This window comes from Poecilia mexicana, unplaced genomic scaffold, assembly GCF_051168715.1.
Source record: "Poecilia mexicana isolate PSO_F unplaced genomic scaffold, ASM5116871v1 scaffold_18, whole genome shotgun sequence".
Taxonomy (NCBI): domain Eukaryota; kingdom Metazoa; phylum Chordata; class Actinopteri; order Cyprinodontiformes; family Poeciliidae; genus Poecilia; species Poecilia mexicana.
This window is the reverse complement of record NW_028263387.1, coordinates 2,457,520-2,477,227: the sequence shown is the minus strand read 5'-3', so window position 1 is coordinate 2,477,227 and position 19,708 is coordinate 2,457,520. Positions and strand designations below refer to the sequence as shown.

General features: G+C 37.5%; 1 protein-coding gene across 1 annotated transcript in view; it reads left to right on the top strand.

Annotated features, from left to right (window-relative positions):
- Positions 1 to 19,708, top strand: part of adam19a (ADAM metallopeptidase domain 19a) — a 174,986-nt gene that overhangs the window by 10,940 nt on the left and 144,338 nt on the right. The window contains exon 2 of the mRNA XM_088016099.1: positions 12,539 to 12,618. Coding sequence (XP_087872225.1) covers positions 12,539 to 12,618 — 80 coding nt within the window. The remainder of the gene's footprint in view (positions 1 to 12,538; positions 12,619 to 19,708) is intronic.

The following is a 19,708-nucleotide window of genomic DNA, read 5'->3' as shown; positions in this document are numbered from 1 at the left end:
GATTTGGTTTGACAGAACCAGTGAAAAACCATTTCAGACACCAGCCCTGGTTTACCACTAGAGTCTCTGCAATGACAAAGCTCCAAAATAGATGTGCTTTAAGCTCCTTAATGTTGACTTTATGACCTGATTTCATGAATTTCAGCACTGAACAAACATTTGGGTTCTATCAGTGAACACATAGATAGATCTTTTTCTTTCTGTCTTATCTAAAGGGACATCTTAATTATTTTGCACCCCAGGTAATCTAGAGAGGTTGAGCTTTACTAAACATGGCCTGTAGCAGTGCTTCCCAATCATAATTCTCAGGACTGTTTACTTTATGTTAATAGAGCTGTGTTAGTGGTTGAATTACCTCATTGGCATGTCATCAAGTAAGAGTACTTTGGAGCAGAGAATATCTGAAAACACAGGAGGCTGTAATTGCCAAGAACCAAGACTAAAACCCCTATTTTTTTAATCAGTAATTTGTTCTGCAGTTTTCACTAAAGGAATGATTATGCAGTGCTTTGTAAGGAAAGCACAGTAACATAGTTATCTGACAGACGTACACTAAAGCAATAACACAAAGGATTGCTTTTTTACAGTGTCGTCTATCGCTAAACAAATATTAGTGCAAACTCTTTGAGGTCCACAGAAGGTCATCCAGTAATCAAAAGGCGATGAGAAGAAATGACTTTCATGTTTGTTAAATTAATCACATACGAACAAAATGGGCAATCTAGGTAAATAGTAATAAGATACATCACCAAACACATTGTCCATAGAAATTTTATAAAATATGATTTGAACACTCATTTCAAAGAGTGACTTTCCAAGACACATAACTATGATAGTATTACTTTACACAGATTGTTAGGATCCTGAGTTGTTTTGAGGTTTGTTTATTTTGTGTTCCTTAGTTTCTTTCTTTGATCAGTCTTGTTTCTGTTTTTCTTTAGTTCAGTCCTTCCTTAGTGATTCTAGCTTATTATTTTTATTTCTTGTGTTTAGTTATTATTTGTAACTCCAGTTTAATTGTGTTTCTTAGGTTTAGTTATTCTTTAGTGTTTTAGTCCACTTGAATCTCTTGTGTAATTTCTGGGCATGAAACCAAACTGCTGCTCACTGATCTTAGCCTCACTTTAACAACTCCCTGCACTTCATTATGTGGCTCATCAACTTTATCCCTCTGTAATTACTACAACTCTGTACGTCCCTCTGGTCTTGAAAATCATACCAGCATGCTCCTCCCCCAATCACTCAACTTCGTCTTACTCTCCAGAATGCTGTCAAACTAGCTGGTCCAAAACACCACTGTGCTCTCTACCAGGCATCTCCATTACTATACAGTTGTGTCATTGAGACCAAATGTCTTTCTACACTTAATGCTCTTCAGAGCAGCATCTAGCTCCATCCTTACTAATTTTCCTTCCTTCCTTCCTCTTCTTCCATTTTCCATCCCCTGTCCTCCTCCTCTTTCTCTCATTTTTCTCATTCATCAGCTGCCCAAAATTCTCCTTCCTTTTTTTAATGCTTTAGCTTTTATCAGCCTGACCTGTAGCCAGTACCTCTCTAGCTTGTAGAGAGGGATAGATCATTTTAACCTTACTTATTGTCTGACCTTCTCGCATTACTCTTCAGAATCCTTCTCCTTCTGAAGAGCAGAAGGCTTTCCCGCTGCTCTCTTTGCTACTTTCATTCTTTGAATACTATCCAGCACCCCATCATTCCACGCCAGCTTTTCTTGTCTTCTTTTCTCTGATATGAACTTCCTTCACTCACTTTCCTCCCAATTTGTCTCACCACCTTAGCCGTCCTTTCTCAGTCCTCTTGTCATGATCCAGTTCCCTTCCTCAGCTCTGACCTGAACGTTTTGCAACTTTTCTTCTCCAGTTCCAACTATCTAATCCTCAGGCCTGTCTGTACTCTATTCCTCTTCTTTGCTTCCACTTTCATCCTACACACTACCCCTCTAGGCTAATTTGCATGACTCTCTCTGTACTACTTTGTGATCCTTACCCTCTTTCATGTGGCATTTCCTGCAAAGGATATTGTCCACCTGTTTGTGACTCTATGTTCCTGCGTCTTCTTAAAATATGTGTTGATCACCTTCATTTCCATCCTCTTTGCAAAATCCATAACTATCTGTTCCTCTGACATAAGAGCTGCTGGATTTTTTTTTCTTGCTATAGTCATTTTTTCATTTATTAGAAGAATACGGGTCACCCATTTTTGTAAAGGCATCATGTATTTAGTCAAGTTTAATGAATGAATGCAATCAATGGATGCTTTTCAGTAAAGACAATGGATGATTGTGGTTCTATGGATTAAAAATTAAAATGAAAGCAAATAACATGAGTAATAAAAGGCAATGTAAATATTTTTTTATAAATAATTGAAATAACACAGGTCTTGACATTTAGCTCTTACTCATATGGTTCCCAAATCCCATTGTTGTTTATCTTCAGTTTTGGTGTACACTGTGAGTCTGTGCTGTTCTAATTGCCTCAGTGCAGCTGTTCTAACCAGGTAAATTGTGGCACAGAGCAGAAGTGATTTCTTAACTCTGATGTTGGATATCACGTTTGCCTGGTGTTTATTACACCCCAAAGCCACAGTGAGTCGCAGTAGATCATTTAAGGGGAGCGGCCTGATGGAGAACCTCATCCCATCTAGCCTCTAATGTGTCTGCTGAAGCTATCAGCCAGCCTGAATGTTTTCTTCAGAAAGAAGGCCGCACTGTCATTCTCCAGATCTGTGTCATTTGTTGGTTTTGGCTATAAGTGAATATTGAAAGAAGATGTTTTCTTGGCCACATTGTAGGCCCTCCCTTTAGGCACTCCTCTAAACCAGTAAAAAGAGACAAAATCAGAAGATTTAAAACATACACAGAAATTCAAATGTGAAACCTTTCAGCGTAGATATAAACTAAATGTAACACCTTTAGTATACAGTTTGTATACAGAGTTTCACTTCTGCTTTTTGAACATTTCTGAGAGCTCACTGAAAACCACTAAAATCATTTCATGTAAGCTCAAGTGGAGTGAGTGGGCACTGTTACTCTGGCTTTACGTTAAGATGGAAGCTTCGTGGGCGGAGAGTCGATCATTGTTGGAGCTGAAGTGCACTCACAGATGCACAAAATCATCTATTTACTTTGCACACCACACTTGTTTTAATGCTGTACACATAACACATAGATGAAAGAGTTTCTTATCAAAGTGCTTCATACCAACAATTTCAGTGAACCCTCAGTCAGTGCTTGAGAACATTTTGAGTTTTTCTGTGGATGAGTCTAAAACAGCATCCCCATTGGATGAAGTAATAACATTATTGTCCTAGACCTGGACATTATGTCCAACTCCATATGTATTTTGACAACTTCTTAAAAAATGTATAACAAAGATTTTGTGTTGTGCTATAATCTAATTTGAAAGATTTTCCTTTTTGTTTTGTGAAGCCTCAACTGTTGCTTTTCACCAGATTTTCTCTAAATTACAAAATAAATCATTGTAGAGCAGTGCTTCTCAATTCCAGTCCTCAGGCCTCCCTGCTCTGCTTGTTTTAGATGTACCTTTACTCCAGAACAGCTGATTCAAATGATTGCATGACCATCAAGTACTGCAGAGGCCTGTTAATCACCAAAATATTCAATCCAGGTTGAATGGCATAAGGGAAATACCTAAAACATGCAGGACAGGGGGGCGTGAGGACTGGAATTGAAAAACGCTTCAGTTAATAAACCTCATTTGAAATGCACATCCTGTAGAGTTGAGCTCGTTGTCAATGTTCATGTGATAATGTTGCTCAAATGAGTTACAAGCTCACAGCATTATCAGGCACTTATTTATATATTTCAAAGATAATCTGTGAGGATTTCCTTTTAGAGTTGATTGACTGAATTTATGGTCTTTTGATAGTTGATCATATTGTGTTCCACCTTTCATGCATCGAAATTCTGCTGTTTCTTTATATTATAATGTAATGATTAGCAATTTGTATTGCTGTATTTTTATGAGACTTTTTATCTTAAGGAGTTAACTTTTTGCTCTCTGTGTAAAATGTTATGATAAACAAATAAAAAAAAGTGTAAAATCACAAACAAAATAGCTACTTCCAAAAGGTTAGCATGTTAGAAAGGTTAGCATCATGAGCCACCTTAGACATATATTGAATATATATACTCCACTCAATTTATTGTTTTTCCCTTTTCCTTTTCAGAAATCTCCAAATGTCACAGAAATGTTTCCCTTTTGTGCCTGCAGCCATCGTAGGCCAACTGCTGCTGACATTTCATGTATTTCTTTCAGTGCTACCAACGATTAATGGTGACCTTTGCCTGTGTGGCTGAAAGCAGGTGATCTTCTCCAACCTGAAGAAATAAAGCTATCAGTGTTAGAATTTAAAAAGTCAATTTAGAGCAGTTCACCCTTATTATCCTTTTGTTGTAACCAAATGTTTCATGTATTCATATCAGGGCAAAGCCATTGTGAAGACCCCACATTGCACAAATCATGCTAAAACAACAAAAGACTTAATGGTTTACTGTCTTGGATGGGTATAGGGTGATCGGTGCTTTTTATTTGCACATCTGACCAGATGGAGGAAGACTGTGATGGCCTCTATGCTGCGCACTATTGTTAAAGCACTTTGATGGATGTACTTGGTGTCATAAATTGGAGTTGTAGGTGAGGACTGATGCGGCTAGACCCAGGGTTGAGGTGCAAAAATTATGGTTTTAATGATAATAAACAAGGTGTACAGAAGTCCAGGCAGCACAGGTGAGCAATGAGACTAGGAACTCAGACACTGGTAGCACTGGAAACAAGACTGGAACATGACATGCAACAGTGACATCTAAGACAAGAACCTGACAGGGAACAAGAGACACATGTAGGAGTAAATACAAAGGGAAGGTAATCAGGTGAAACAAGGGACAGCTGGGGGCAATCAAAGGGAAGACATGGCAACACAAGAACTAAATACAGAGAAAACCAAATCCTCACACTTGGGAGGCTCTTAGCCCCATTAGATGCTGCCTGAAGGGTAAACGGTAAAGAGAGCTGAGACCTTAAGTGATCTCACATCAGAATGGATTAGATATGCTTTTAATTCACTGATCAACTCCATTTATTTTTTCGTTGGAACATTGATTATTTTTAATGGATTGTCCCATCTATAAATGCATGAACACGCATTTTGTATGTGGCTAATTTATTTATGGAGAATTATGTAAAAGCAAATAACTCAAACCTACATTACCTGCGCTACATTACACACTCCTCACCTTAAATTAATAATTAATTTAAATAAAGACAATTTATTCCAGTAACTTAATTCGCAAAGTGAAACTGGTCACATTTAATGTAGAATCTTTTTAAGCCTTTATTTTTGATAATTATGGGGATTTCCTGCTTATAGCTGATAAAAATTTGTAGGATTAGAAAATTAAATCAGACCAATTAAAACTGTTTTCAATACAGAAATATGAGCAGTGGTGCAACTGCACATTATTCAGGTGAATTCGAAAACATAAATCGGCCCCCCCAAGGAAGGAACGTCAGCGTAGAAAACATACGCTCGCGAGATTTACCTCATTATGTGCGTAAGGTGAAGGAGCGTAAGGAGCGCTGAAGTGTATGGGAAAACATAATCGGCAACCTCCAGACGGGGTTTTGGCGCCCCCTCTGGTGCTTCGCCCCTATGCATTGCATGCGCTGCATACCCACTTTTTGCGCCACTGAATATGGGCATAATGAAAAGTATGTTTAATACCTGATTAAAGGTAATTTTCATTTCATTTCATATTTTCAAAACATCTGACAATACATTAGAATGTGCCTCATTGGAGCACATTATTTGACTGACGTGCTTTGAGAGCAGTCACAATAATAACACTTTATGCATCTACTTCGAACATCAATGGAGAAAACATTTTCAATAAAAACCTTTTCTACGTTTAAAGTGCCATGAATTAAATAAAGTTAATACAATTTACAGCGTCCTCTATGCTAATAAAAATGCAGTGTGAATTCTGGGTACATTGTGTGTTCAGGCTGCACTGCTACTGTACTGACAGCATTTCATACAGAGAACATTGTGAGGATTTTGGTGAGACTGTGAAGAATGAATAAATGTGAAAAGTTCTGCTGCAACCTGTAATAATAGTTACATTGTTGTTGAAGTTGAACTGTCAGATGGGATGAATTTGTCCATATACAGTTACATATTGTCACCTTCCTAAAATAAGGCCTGGGGTCATTTCTTGCCAAAAGTAATTTTCTGCCTCTTTTGGAAACAAAGAAGCGGTAATTTTTATTTTTTATTTTTTACCTATATGACAGGATTTTAGGAATGTGACAACATAGGTATAGGTATAGGTAGCAATAGTTACATTTACCTGGGTGGCATTATTTTATATCGAAATTCCAATAGGTTGTCTTGAGATTATGTTCTGTGTTCTTTATGTCTCAAGAAGAACAACATATAGTTTATCCACAGTTAGTGAAGATCTTTTCACTTTTTCACAAAACTGTTTGAGAAGTGGGATGAGTTTCTTTCACCTTTCCTGGACTTCCTTTGGATATTGGTCATTCATCTCGTAAGTTCCTTTTAATTCCCATTCACGACTTTTAATTAATTCCTTTTGCTTAAAATGTTCCAATTTGGCCACAATGGGTCTCGGTTTGTTGGAGTTTTTAGTGCTGATGTGGGTTGGTGCTATAGATCACTATTTGTGGCTGTGTCTGATGAACACAATGAACACCTTAGAGCATAGAGTCTGAGATACTCTACTGTGAAATACACGCACATGCACACGCGTGTGCACACGCACACACACGCACACACACACACACACACACACACACTTATATATATATATAATTACTGCTGTGAGTGCTTAAAATCTAGGACAAAGTGTTGTCTTTGTATATAACCTTGGCCGATAAATTCTGATTATGATCCTGAAATTCTTATACTGATTCATGTGGCTGCCTCTCACCCGAAATGTCTTGCTGGAGATAGGCACCAGCACCAGCACCCCACCCCACCAGGGACAAGGGTGTAAGAAAATGGATGTATGGATGATTTCTGTAGGGAAATTTGATTGTAATCTTACTGTTAAAAAAAAAATCATGCTGTATATGATGTCTTTCATGTCACCTACTCTGTCCTGCCTTAAAAGAGATCTCTGGTGAGGTTTCTCATCTTAAGCAAACATTATAATGCATTGTAAATAAGTGAAATGGATGTTAAAAGGCTTCTCTGCAGTTACATCAAACCTTGTTAATATTTTATTGGATCTAATGGAAAGTTCTTTAGACAAACACTGTGGCCCCAGCTTTACAATTGAAAGTTGCAATACATTAATTATCATTTATTAAACCACAATTAATAAGTCACTTAAATGTGTTCATGGTAACCAAAGTCAGGACTGAAATGTATCTACCACTGTCAAGTTAACTTAGCATCGCTTTAATATATTTATCTCTTTAGCAGATTTTTTAATATACATATTTAAAGAACTGATTTTCCTCATTGTCTTCACTAAAATAAGTTGTTAGTTTGTCCTTACACCTTCTTTGTTGTGGCTTACTGAACTGATCTGGCAGACATGAAAAGAAATGAACCTTTGAATGTTCTCTGAAGCTGAAATAAAAGCTATGAACAGGCCTTTTTTTTACATGTTCTGTTTTTTTACTACTGCAGTTTAATGGTGATGTCCTGAGGTTATCTGTGATTGAAAGTATACTGAGCCCTACCTTGATGCTTATGAATCCCTCTCTTTTAAATTCAACATGTAGAGAAGTGTTTTGTCAATTTAAAGAAAGCTTGTGATTCATCTGTGCTAATGTAGTTGTCCTGTAGAGATCCCCACTCACTGTTTCATCGACTCAGATCAGTCCTGTGGGATGGACGTAAAAGAGCACTTCCAGAAAAAAGGTCTCCCAATAAGTGAATAATTTATCTTCAGCTTTTAATTAGCTTTTATGAAGATTTAGCTGAATGGACCATCAGCAGTGATTTTATAAGAAAACTAGAGGGGAGGAGCTTCCTCAAGAGAAATTTATGACAACTAAATAGTAATGGAATGATATAGTACAGAACATTAAACATTATGCTGCATTGCATTTCAAAAAATATCTGTACCCTTTGAACTTTTTCAAGGTGTTTGAAAAGATGTGTACTTTCTATTGAAATTGATTAAAAACATGTTTTTTTCATCTATAAATTGTGACTTTTTTGTACTGAGATTCTGGACCCAAATGGAGATTGTCAAAATAATTGATATTTTCATAAAAACCAATCCCAAGATGACACTGAGTTTACCCCTTTATTGTCTTATACAAATTATCTGAATAGTAACGTTTGATAATCAAGCTAGTAAGCTGGTGCTAAACATTAAAAATATTTCATAGCATGACATTATATTATGTTCATCTGTCTTTATAACACGCAATTTAAAAAAACAGAGGTAAGAGCATAAGCATTGTTAGAAGGAATATTCCCTATGAACCAGATGAACAGGAATAGCTAAAAAACAACAACTGATAAGGTCATGTGTAAGCTGTGCTATTGCAGGGCTTCACTCAACGACCACAACATACTTGGATGTACTTCACTCTGCGGTCCAGTGGCATCTATCCAGATGTCCACTGGACAGGTCAGCACAAAGATCCATTTGTACGACTGCATGCATACTCGGTGTCACATAATAAACTTCCCGGTGGGAAACAGTGTTCAGGTGGAACAATTTCATATTCAATAACTGTTGAATATGAAATTTCATATTCAATAACAAGCTGATAGGTTTGAGAGTTGGCGCAACTATTTGCAAGAACGTGACACTGACAGGTGTGTGGTGGCTGCTATCATGAAGAGATTAGACACCCAACTAGCTCATCGAACTTGCTAGTATTCATTTTTAATTCTGGGAAATGAAGGAATTTATCATGAGATATATAGGAAATCTGTATGCTTGACTGTAAAACCTCAAATGTGTGTGGAGAGTGTGCATGCTTCATAGAATATGCACAATACGTTCATATGTGGGAGCCTTAAGTCACCTTAGTGCATTTTTCAAAAACTGACAGATTTTCTGACTTATCTAAACTTATCTACAATAAGATGATGTAATCTGTTTTATTCTTTGTAACTTTTTGATTGCCCCCTCACAACTGTCTCTTGGCAGGTACACATTGATTCATGGTTATTTAACATCTGAAATATTTGATGTAAAACAACTAGAACTATAAAGATCCAAGATGGTTAGAAGTCAAAATGATGAGCCCTACCCTAATTATCCTAAGTTCTCTGTACTGCAAATAGTAAAGGAATTATTATTATTATTATTATTATTATTATTATTATTATTATATGCTTTAAACATATATGCTTTACATTTTACCATTAACAAATTGTGCTGGTTTAAAATTTTGTGTTTGATTTTTTTTAAGGCTCAGACTGAACAGTTTCTTGAAGTTGACAAGAAACTGTTTAGAACCCTAACAGGTTACGCCTCATATGCTTTATCGTGTATATATCAAAACAACTCCAAGTTTTCAATACACTTTTTATTATTTATTCATTTACAAGCTGTCCCTTTTGATGGAAATGTACTAAAATGTTAACAAACTGAACCAGCCAGCATGCTTTAAGACAAGACAATAAACAATATTGTTTTCCTGAGAAAGACATGAGATTCCAACAATATTCCTTATAAAAATAAATAAACACCATATTTTGTTTTTTGAACTTTCAGGTGATGTTTCAGAGTGGAATAATCCTGTTCAAGTACCGTGTTTCCCCGATAGTAAGACACCCCCGATTGTAAGACGTATCGGGGGTTTCAGGGGGGTCGGCTAATATAAGCCGTACCCCGAAAGTAAGACATATGTCTTACTTTTCGGGGAAACACCTCTCATCTAGCTGCGCGCCGCCTCCTGCCCACGTCCGCACCGTCCCCCTCTCCATACGTCGCCGCGTCTGCCACCTCCCTCTGATCCAAATGAGCGCCGCCTCCTGCCCACGTCCGCGCCGCCCCCCCTCCATACGTCACCGCGTCTGCCGCCTCCGTCTGATCCAAATGAGCGCCGCCTCCCGCCCACGCCTGCGCCGTCCCCCTCTCCATACGTCACCGCGCCGTCCCCTGCACTTGTCATTGCCGTTAATTTTATGGTTAAAACAAAAAATTCGACAATTTTTTTCCAATATAAGACATACCCCGAAAGTAAGACATAGTGGGGCTTTTGGGGATAAAAAGAAAGTAAGACACTGTCTTACTTTCGGGGAAACACGGTATCACTAGTCTAAGTTCTGTAGACATCATCAAATGGATTCCAGATTCTTTTTTAAAAAAGAAAATCCTTTGCATTACTGCCAAATGGAAGTGCTATACTTAAAATTTTCTAACAGGCAATCTGTTGCTGAACAAAATGTTCATCTCTTTTCATCCATTTTCTTTACACCCTTGTCCCTTAGTGGGGTCAGGAGGGCTGCTGGTGCCTATCTCATACCTAGGGGCAATTTGGAGAGACCAATTAACTTGACAGTCATGTTTTTGGACTGTGGGAGGAAACTGGAATACCCAGAGAAAACCAACACATGCACAGGGAGAACATGCAAACTCCATGCAGAAAGGCTGGGAATCAAACCCAGAACCTTCTTGCTCCAAGGCAACAGCTCTACCAACTGCACCACTGTGCAGCCTTCATCTCTTTTCCTTACAGAAAATAACCCTTAATGTTTGAGTTTTCAGACAACTTTAGGTGAAACATTTTTATTATTAGATTTTTGTTTTCATTTAACAGGGAAACCAAAAACCCACTTTTTATTCATTACAAAATAAAAGCCCCAGTAGATTTAAAAAAAAAACACTCCTGGATTGGAGTCACAGGCTGACAGAGACTAGATGATGCTTTGCTAGAGAGAGTTCACTTTGACAAGAAACACAGCGCACCTTTTTAATATCTGGATTCCTTATGGGATCAAATGTCTTTACATCCTTTGACAATATTGTAGAAATGAAGCTAAACAAACAAAAAAAAATCCTGTGAAGACTGGCCTTTATTATAAAGTTATATAATAGTGAGACATTGTATGGAGACTTGTAGTTCTACTTTTGCTTTCATTCTGTGATTCATCCAACCAACAGCAGCTACATTAAAGATGTATTAAAAAAAAAACAGGATCTTTCAAATCCTGTAACTGTGTGGGGGGAAAAGCTAAATACTTTCATATAATGCAGGACTTAGTTTCTGTTATTTAGTTTCTAGATTGAAGAGCTCAACTTCTTTCTGTGTGACCTTGGACTGTCACCGCATTTTAGTGAAAATATGCTTTTTGAATCCTTTATATGTGCTCACCCTTCAGCCTGAACCAAAATGCAGCAAAATAAAAAATAGGGAAACTTTCTAGATTGAAAACATGTTGGCATAGCAACAGCAATACATGTTCAGTTGTACTTATTTTCCTCTCACCTTGTCAGGATAATTCCGCCACAGATTCTCCGACTGTAGATTTTAAATGTTGGGTCTCTGTGGTAACAATTATCTGTGACATTTTCTCTCAAAAGAAATGTTCAGTGGACTTTCCCTCCTGTTATCCAGCTCTGTTTACTGGCATAACCACCATTAGATGGTGGGTTTGGGTTGCTGCCTTTGGTTCTGGTTGCTTGCCCTTCTCCCTCCCTCCACCTACTACCACACATACACATACACGCACGCACGCACACACACACACACACACACACACACACACACACACACACACACACATACACACACACACACACATGTTTGTGTTGCTATCTTTATGGGGACTTTCCATTGACTTCCATTCATTTCTACAGCTTAAACCTTACCTTTACCCTTTTCCTAACCCTAACCATCACATACCTAACCCTAACCCTAACCAAACCTCAATTCATACCTTAGCCCTAACTCTGACCTCTGACCCAAAAACAGGGTTTCCCCTTGTGGGGACCAGGCTCCAGTCCCCACAAGGAGCAATTGGTCCCCACAACGTAGTATATGTCAGGAAAATCGTCCCCACAAGGTATTATAAACAAACGCACACACACACACACACACACACACACACACACACACACACACTACCCCCAACAAACACATGAGGGAGGGGGAAGGACACAGAGCCGCATCTTTGAGTTTTTGTTGTGAGAAAGATAAAAACTTAAGTGGAGGTGAAAAGACACCTGTTGCTCAGACTCAGACTGATTGTGTTTATTAAATCATTGATGGTCTGGTAAAGTTGGCCATTATTTAAAAAAGGATTATGTTTTCCTTCTGTAAATTCACTGATTTTACCTGAGGATTTTTCAGATATTACTCTTCTCTGAAGCCCTTCTTCTCCCACCAGCTGCCTTTTAGTCTATGTTTGAAAGCCCTCCTGCGCAGAAAAAGACAAAGTTAACAGTCTTTTTTCCTTCCTCTTGTTCAATGACACTGTGACACCTCACTCTGCTGCAAGTTTACCCAGCCTATGTAAGCAGTCCAACATCACATTAATCTCTATGCTGCTTTGTGTTCCCCAGGGCTGCCCGCGGGAAGGACGGTGACAGCACAGTGGGTTTCTCAAGGTCGAAGCAGGAGGGCGGCACAGAACACGACACAGGTCAAAATCTCTGCTGATTTCTCAATAACCTTTGCTACCAGAACATATCAGTATGATTCATGCCAATATTTTAATTCCTCATAATTTGTTAGAGAAGTCTGACTGCTGGAAGAGTCCAAATTTGTCTGCCGTCTGTAGACTCTGGGGTGCAGATTCTATCTTGCAGATGGATGTTTTTGCATTTTTTCTGCTGCCTCTGCAGGGGTGGGAGCAAAGAAACAATATTGAGGCATCCATAGCACATTTTCACTCCAAACATGCATCCATATTTGTCTTTTTTGGATTTTGCAACTTGAATATTTCCTCACAGCTCAAGAACTTCAGAAGAACTTGCTTGTTTTCCAGCCCAGTCTTTCTCACACTGCGGTGTTAGACAAATGAAAGACGTCTTTTTTCCTGTCCTTCTGTTCTGGTGTCCTGAGGGGATGCATGACTTCTGTGTGATTGGAGATATGGAGGTTTTTTTGTTTCCTGCATTTTAATTGCCTTCTACTCCAAAGCCTTTTCTCTGGTCCCTATGCAGCTGTGGGTGAACACACACACACATACACGCACACACATTCACACACACAACATTATAGATGCAGGTGTAAAGATGAGCTAGTGTGGCTTTTAAATAAAGTGGGAAGGAGTTTACAAAGTGTGCACAATGGAGCAGCTGCATTCACTTAGTGTCACATTTTTATGTTACCAAACTACTTTCCTCTATAAACACTGATTGAAATGCTGGCAGACGTTCTTCTGAGTTCTTATCTTTTTCCCAGTCCAAACTTAATTGTTGGAACAAGTTTCTTATTTCAAAAATCTTTTTGATTAATTGATATTCAGGGCTACATTATCAAATAATTTTTCAATTAGTTGATTTATTTAAACAACTATTTCCATCCAAAAACACTATTTTATATTTTTTTCTTTATTTGTTATATTAAACATTCCAGTTTATCACTTACCACAAAATGAGTAACAGATTTGCACATCAAAGTACAAAAAATATGCAAAAACAGCCTCTTCAAGATAAATAAAATTGAGTTTTTCTGTTTATGTATTTATAAATAAACTCTGCGTGTTCAGGATGTTAAATATGATGAAATTGAATTGAAAGTGATGAAAAGGTTTCAGTTCCTTTCCAAAAGAAAGGAGAATGCTCTTATTGGCCCTTCAGTTGAAATAACAATAACTAACATTTCCATTTAAGTTACAGATGACTTTTATTTAATAACTAGAATAGAATAGATATATTCTTAATTGACTTACAATGGGGACATTTCTGTTTCTTTCTGAGATTGTTTTGAATTTTATTAACATTAAGTAATTATGTTAATTAATTATATTAAATATATTAACATTATTAATTATATTAACATTATTTGCTCAGTGAAGTTGAGTCCTGGACACTGGTGTGTCTGACATGCTGACTAACATGTAAATGTTTTGGGCGTGAGAGGTTAAAATGGGTTGAAGTTAAACCATGTTGTTTCAGCCTTTTGCTTTACTTCTATAATTTTGATAAAAATCATCATAAAAGTATTTCCAGACATCTTTACCATAGGGAATAAGGCTGATTCTTCCTTAGTCTAATTGAAACGTGTCACGAAAAGACATTTCTATGAAGTCCTTCATGTCATGCTTCATAATAACATGTGACTTGGTTTTAGACATCTATGTGCTTCTGACTGTATGCACAGCTGAGATGTACATATAGTCAGAGTGAATGCTGGGAAGGATAAAATATAAATAAAATTTTTAAATTAGGTCTGGTGGGACTTCCTACATTCTGAAAATTATTTTGAGCATCACATAGGATGCATTATGCAGTGTGGATACTGGTTGGAACCAATTGGAGTTCAGATACCCCCTCATTTGAACTTAGTGCTGATAAATGTTCCACTAAAGAGAATAAAGCATCACTGACAGCTGTGGGTGGCCTAGCAACCAGTGACACTAGTATGTAAGGTTTTGGACACTTCAAGGTCAAAACCTAGAAATTCAAATTGCTTACTAACAGATTTGAAAAAAAAAAAAAGTACTTACTCTTGATATTTATTTTTTTAATTTATAAAGGTACATTTGTGCTGAAAAGAAACATTTCCAATGCTATATTTAAAAGCAGAAGCAAAATTGCAGGCATAAATAGACTCAAATCGCTTAATTAATCATATTTATGAGATGCGATATGGAACAAATCTACAATTTTTTTTATTGACGCATTGTATTTATGTATGTCAGATTTTCCACATTCTAAGAAAATCAAATTGTTCCTTAGGGCAATCCGATATGGCTATTGTGGATTAAGAACATAGAGAAACTTAGTAAACTATTAAAATGTTTATCTGGACTTACAGTAGACGGTATGTTTTACATTTAACCAGCAATATTCAACCTGAACATTATGATGAACCTTTGGCTTCTAGCTCCAACCAGTCTACTCCCTGCAGCGTGGATGTCTTATTCTTCCCTGTAACTTCCTGTATTATCGCCCCCTAGTGTTAGCAGTAACGCATACTCACACTCACTTTTTCTCTGTATGCCCAGCTACATAAATGGATTTCATGAAATTTGTTTACAGATCCATAAGCAAAAACAGCTGCTTATGGATCTCATGTCCGGGACGGAAGGACAGACGATTTGTCATGTTTGTCACTCTGGATCTTGTACACAAAGAGTCGTGTGAATTTATCCAAACATGAATGGAATTATGGCTCAGTGCCGTGCTGGACAGATGCTCCTGCTTGGCCTGACAGCTTCCTTGGCAAGGAGCGGAACGTTTGGGATGTGTTGGAGGAAGTGAGAGGAAAACAGAGGAGAAGGCCAGAGTTTGGAGAATGACACCGTCAGAGCTGTTATTCTTATCCAGGTTCTGTGTTCAATGAGGAGAAAAAAAGCTCAGATTTTTGCCGTTTGTTCTGCTGCCACAGAAATGACAACTCTGACATAAGGCAGTATGGTTTTAGTGTTTGACCACTTTAATATCTTAGGAAAACATAGCTAAAATGTTATTACATTTGGACCAAATGCCTTTTAGAAAATGTTTCAAAGTAACACAATTACAGGAAAGTGACTTTATTCTGTTTATTCTAACTCTGTTAGAGACTAAAAACACTAATATTACCTTCATCTAAAGAATTTCAGAGATAATTTTACAGCCATTTTTTTGCTGTTTTAATTTGCTTCTCATAACCGTTGGTCTGACATGTGGGGGTCAGAGGAATGTGAGGCGCTATGGGATGAAGCTGAACCTCAACCACAGCAATACATGAGGTCATTGTTAGTTCATCCACTTGTTCATCATTTGCTGACAGGCAGGAGAGGCCGTGTAATAGACGGTGATCACTGAAGGCATCTGACTACCTCTTGTGCATTTTGATACTTACTGAGGAACATAAATATGGAGAACAACTCAGTCATTGTTGGTGAATCACGTGGGATTGATGTTAGAATGCATTCTAATGTACTGTACCAGTGGTCTTGAAAACAATAGGAAAAATGGTGTTAAAAACATGTGCCTCTTTGTGATGAGCTGTGCTTCTCTTAGTTTGGGCTCCTCTAAAGGTGCCACACTGATCCCAAACAGATCACCCATACTTTCTCTAAATAAAACAAATGTCACACAAGAACACTGGTCAGTTTTAACTGACTTTCCAATTCTATGCATTAACCTAGGTCTAAACATTTTTTTCATCACCAAAACCTTCAGAGCTAAACTGTACCTATCAGGTATATAAACCCTGTTCTAGTAGCTAAACAGTGAAAGGTTTACAAATTTAACATACACCACACAAACCTTTCTCAGGAACACATGTCATTTCACAGTTAATGTCATAGGGTGGTGTGGTAGGTGGTGAGGAGAGACGCCGAGACCCAGGTTATAGTGATGATGAGTTTAATGATGAGCTCACAGTCCGGAAAACAGGCAGCACGGCAGAGAAGCAAACAGCTAATACCGGTAGCACTGACAAAGACTGAAATTGCAAGCTAGGCTAACCAGGACTTAGCAGTTCCACTGGAGAGCTTCGACCTAACAGACAGCAACACAAGACAGCAATTGACAAGGAGGAACACAGACAACAGGTGGGTTTAAATACACACGGGGTAATTAAGGGAATGAGACACACCTGGGAAACAATCAACGGGGAAGACGCAGAGACAGACTCACGGAACAGGACTACACAGAAAAACTCACAAACAAACACACAGAAACACGGATCGTGACAGTTAATAATAATAATGTAAAGTTTCTGTGTTTTCGAACATCTTTCATCAGCTTCAGCTCTGACAGTTCTGTCTCTTAATAATCGACATTGGACCTGCTAGAACACATCAGACATCCACTGACTCAACATGGTGTGGAGTGGTCAAAGTTGGCAACAGTGAGATGACTATTGTGAAGCACACACAAAAATGAGATGGTAGCTGAGTTTCAGACCTTTGAGAAGGAAGATAAGATTGGTTTCTCATGTAAGTATCGGCCGATCTACCCAAGGTAACAAACTCTGGACTGATTTATCGACCCATATTAGTATTTTTAAGCAAATAGAATAATCTCAAAGAGGCAAACTCTTCTTAGTGACTACATACAATTAGAGTATATGTTTTCCCTGATACAAAATCACAGTTTTGCAGCAAGAAGGTTCTGGGTTTGATTCCTGGCCCGTGGTCTTTCTGCATAGAGTTTGCATGTTCTCCCTGTGCATGTGTGGGTTCTCTCAGGGTACTCTGGCTTCCTCCCACAGTCAAAAAACATGACTGTCAGGTTAATTGTTTTCTCTACATCTCTACATTCAAAATGGACGGATGGACAAAATGACAGTCAGATACCATGTAAAAATAACTTTTACATTTTTATGCAACTGAAAAGCTTTTGTCTCATTTTAGTTCATTTTAAATAAGTGATTTCTTATAATGTTAGACTGAAACTATTTTATTCTTTTTTATTTATGTTCTGGGGATCACTTGGTCCACTGTGGTGGGAGAGTAAATAATCATTTTTGATTCATCTATGTAAGACATGGGTCAGTTGGTTAAACTCAATAATCTGAATGTTAATTAATGACTTAATTGGAATTTGAAAAAACAGTTTATAGTGAACAAATGGGGTCACTATACAAACATTACGTTAAAACCATGTTATGTGGTTCTACCTAGAGATAGAATTAAAAGAGCTGATCGTAAAGCAAGAGACCATCGACATAGTTCCACCAAAGCGTCTCATAATTATTACATCAATAATAGATTTATAATTGCATGGCAGCTTTATGGCTCATATTGGAATTGAATCAGGAAGACTGCAGATCCCTTCCCACAATGAACACCATGAACACACTGACATTTCACCACTGCAATAGGGAATATGCAGTAATTTAACTCATCAGCTAACTGTCTATTTGAAGCAATTTTAAAGTGTTTTTTATTCATTTTCATAATTACCCTCAGAAAACTCCCTCCAGCCTAGGTCCAAAGTGTTGTTGATTTTTAAAACCTTTAAAGAAACTAATTTGTTAAAACATTTGCTCAGTTCACATGCTCTTTGTAATTATGCCCACTTAAAAATCAGTCTGTGTAATGGCTGAGTTATACTCCATATTCTACAAATAAAACAAGGAAAATGACAAAGCTCATGCTGCCAATTCCTTAAAAGTGTTAATATCCTGGCTTCTTCAAACCCTCACAAAGGGAATTCAGTTTCCAAGAAGTTCACTTACTGTAAATGAAAGAAAAGCTCTACTCTGTTATTAGTTAGAACAGCCTCAAAAGTTTAAATGATTCACACAGAAACTTAAAAATATTGAAGTAATGAACTCATCAGGGTTATTGATGGTGCCAGTGTTATGAAGTAGGGGATGGAGATAGAGTATCAAAATGATATGATATTTCAGGAAACAACTGTTTTAACATTTTTATGACCATTTAGCAAAAAGTTACATTATTCTAATAATACATTTGCTTAAATTATTAATTTATAAATGAATAAATAAAGCTGGTAACACAAGCAACATTGTCAACCACCAAGTATTAGATGTGTACTGAACAAAAATATAAATGCCCCATGTCAAATATTGTTGCCATGTGGAGTTAACAACTGTAAATGGGCATTTGCTGACATTTTATTATACAAAAGTAATATTTCTCTTGATTTGTGTATAATTTTTAATCCAACCTGCTGTCAGAGAGCATTACTGAGTGAGTTGTTTTTTTACTCAGTGCATTTGCTCAGTTCACATGCTCTTTGTAATTATGCCCACTTAAAAATCAGACAAAATGAGCAACAACTGGACAATCCTTGACCGGGGAAAATAAAACGCCACATGTTGAGTTTCTCTATATATTGCGTAACCCTTTTGGGTTACGCAATATATGAACATTTGAACATTTTATGAACATTTGTTCATAAAACTCTTATATTTGACATGGGGCATTTATAGTTTTGTTCAGTGTATTTAGTAGCAGAGGCATTTAGAATCTATCACATTGTCAGCAGAAGAATAACATTCAGTAAAGGTCGGGACAGACAATAACAGAAGCTCAATGTTTATTGAGAATCAGAAAATGATAACAATGACAAGGTGAGGCTTTGACATTCTGTATGTCAAACAAGCAGGTGAAGCAGGAGTATGATGGCATCTTCAACTCCAACTCCAGGATATAAGCAATCTACAGCATATGTGCTTGATTCTTTACCTTGGACTCTCTCAAGGACCTTCATGGTGTGAGATATCACAGCAACAAGTTTTTCTGCTTGCATTTGTTGATGTTGTTGTAATTTTATGCTGTCGAATCTTCAAACCATTCAACAAAAGTATGTTTTTTTCTGAAGGCTTACTGCTCGTGCTTTCTTCATGTCTGAAAATGTTCCTGTATTTAAGAGACAGATTTATGGAAGTCTCATACCTGCCTTGAAATGAGGAGCAGACTCATTTCACTGACTCAGTGAAATGAGCAGTCCGCTGACTCAGTGGACTGCCAGCTGGGCTTCAGCCTAAATGCTGAGAGAAGACACTGTTGTGGTTCTTTTTCTGAGCTCTGATTCATATGTGACATAATGTCAATAGTCTTTGTTGGAATTGTCTTTATTATATAAAACTCTGACCATCTA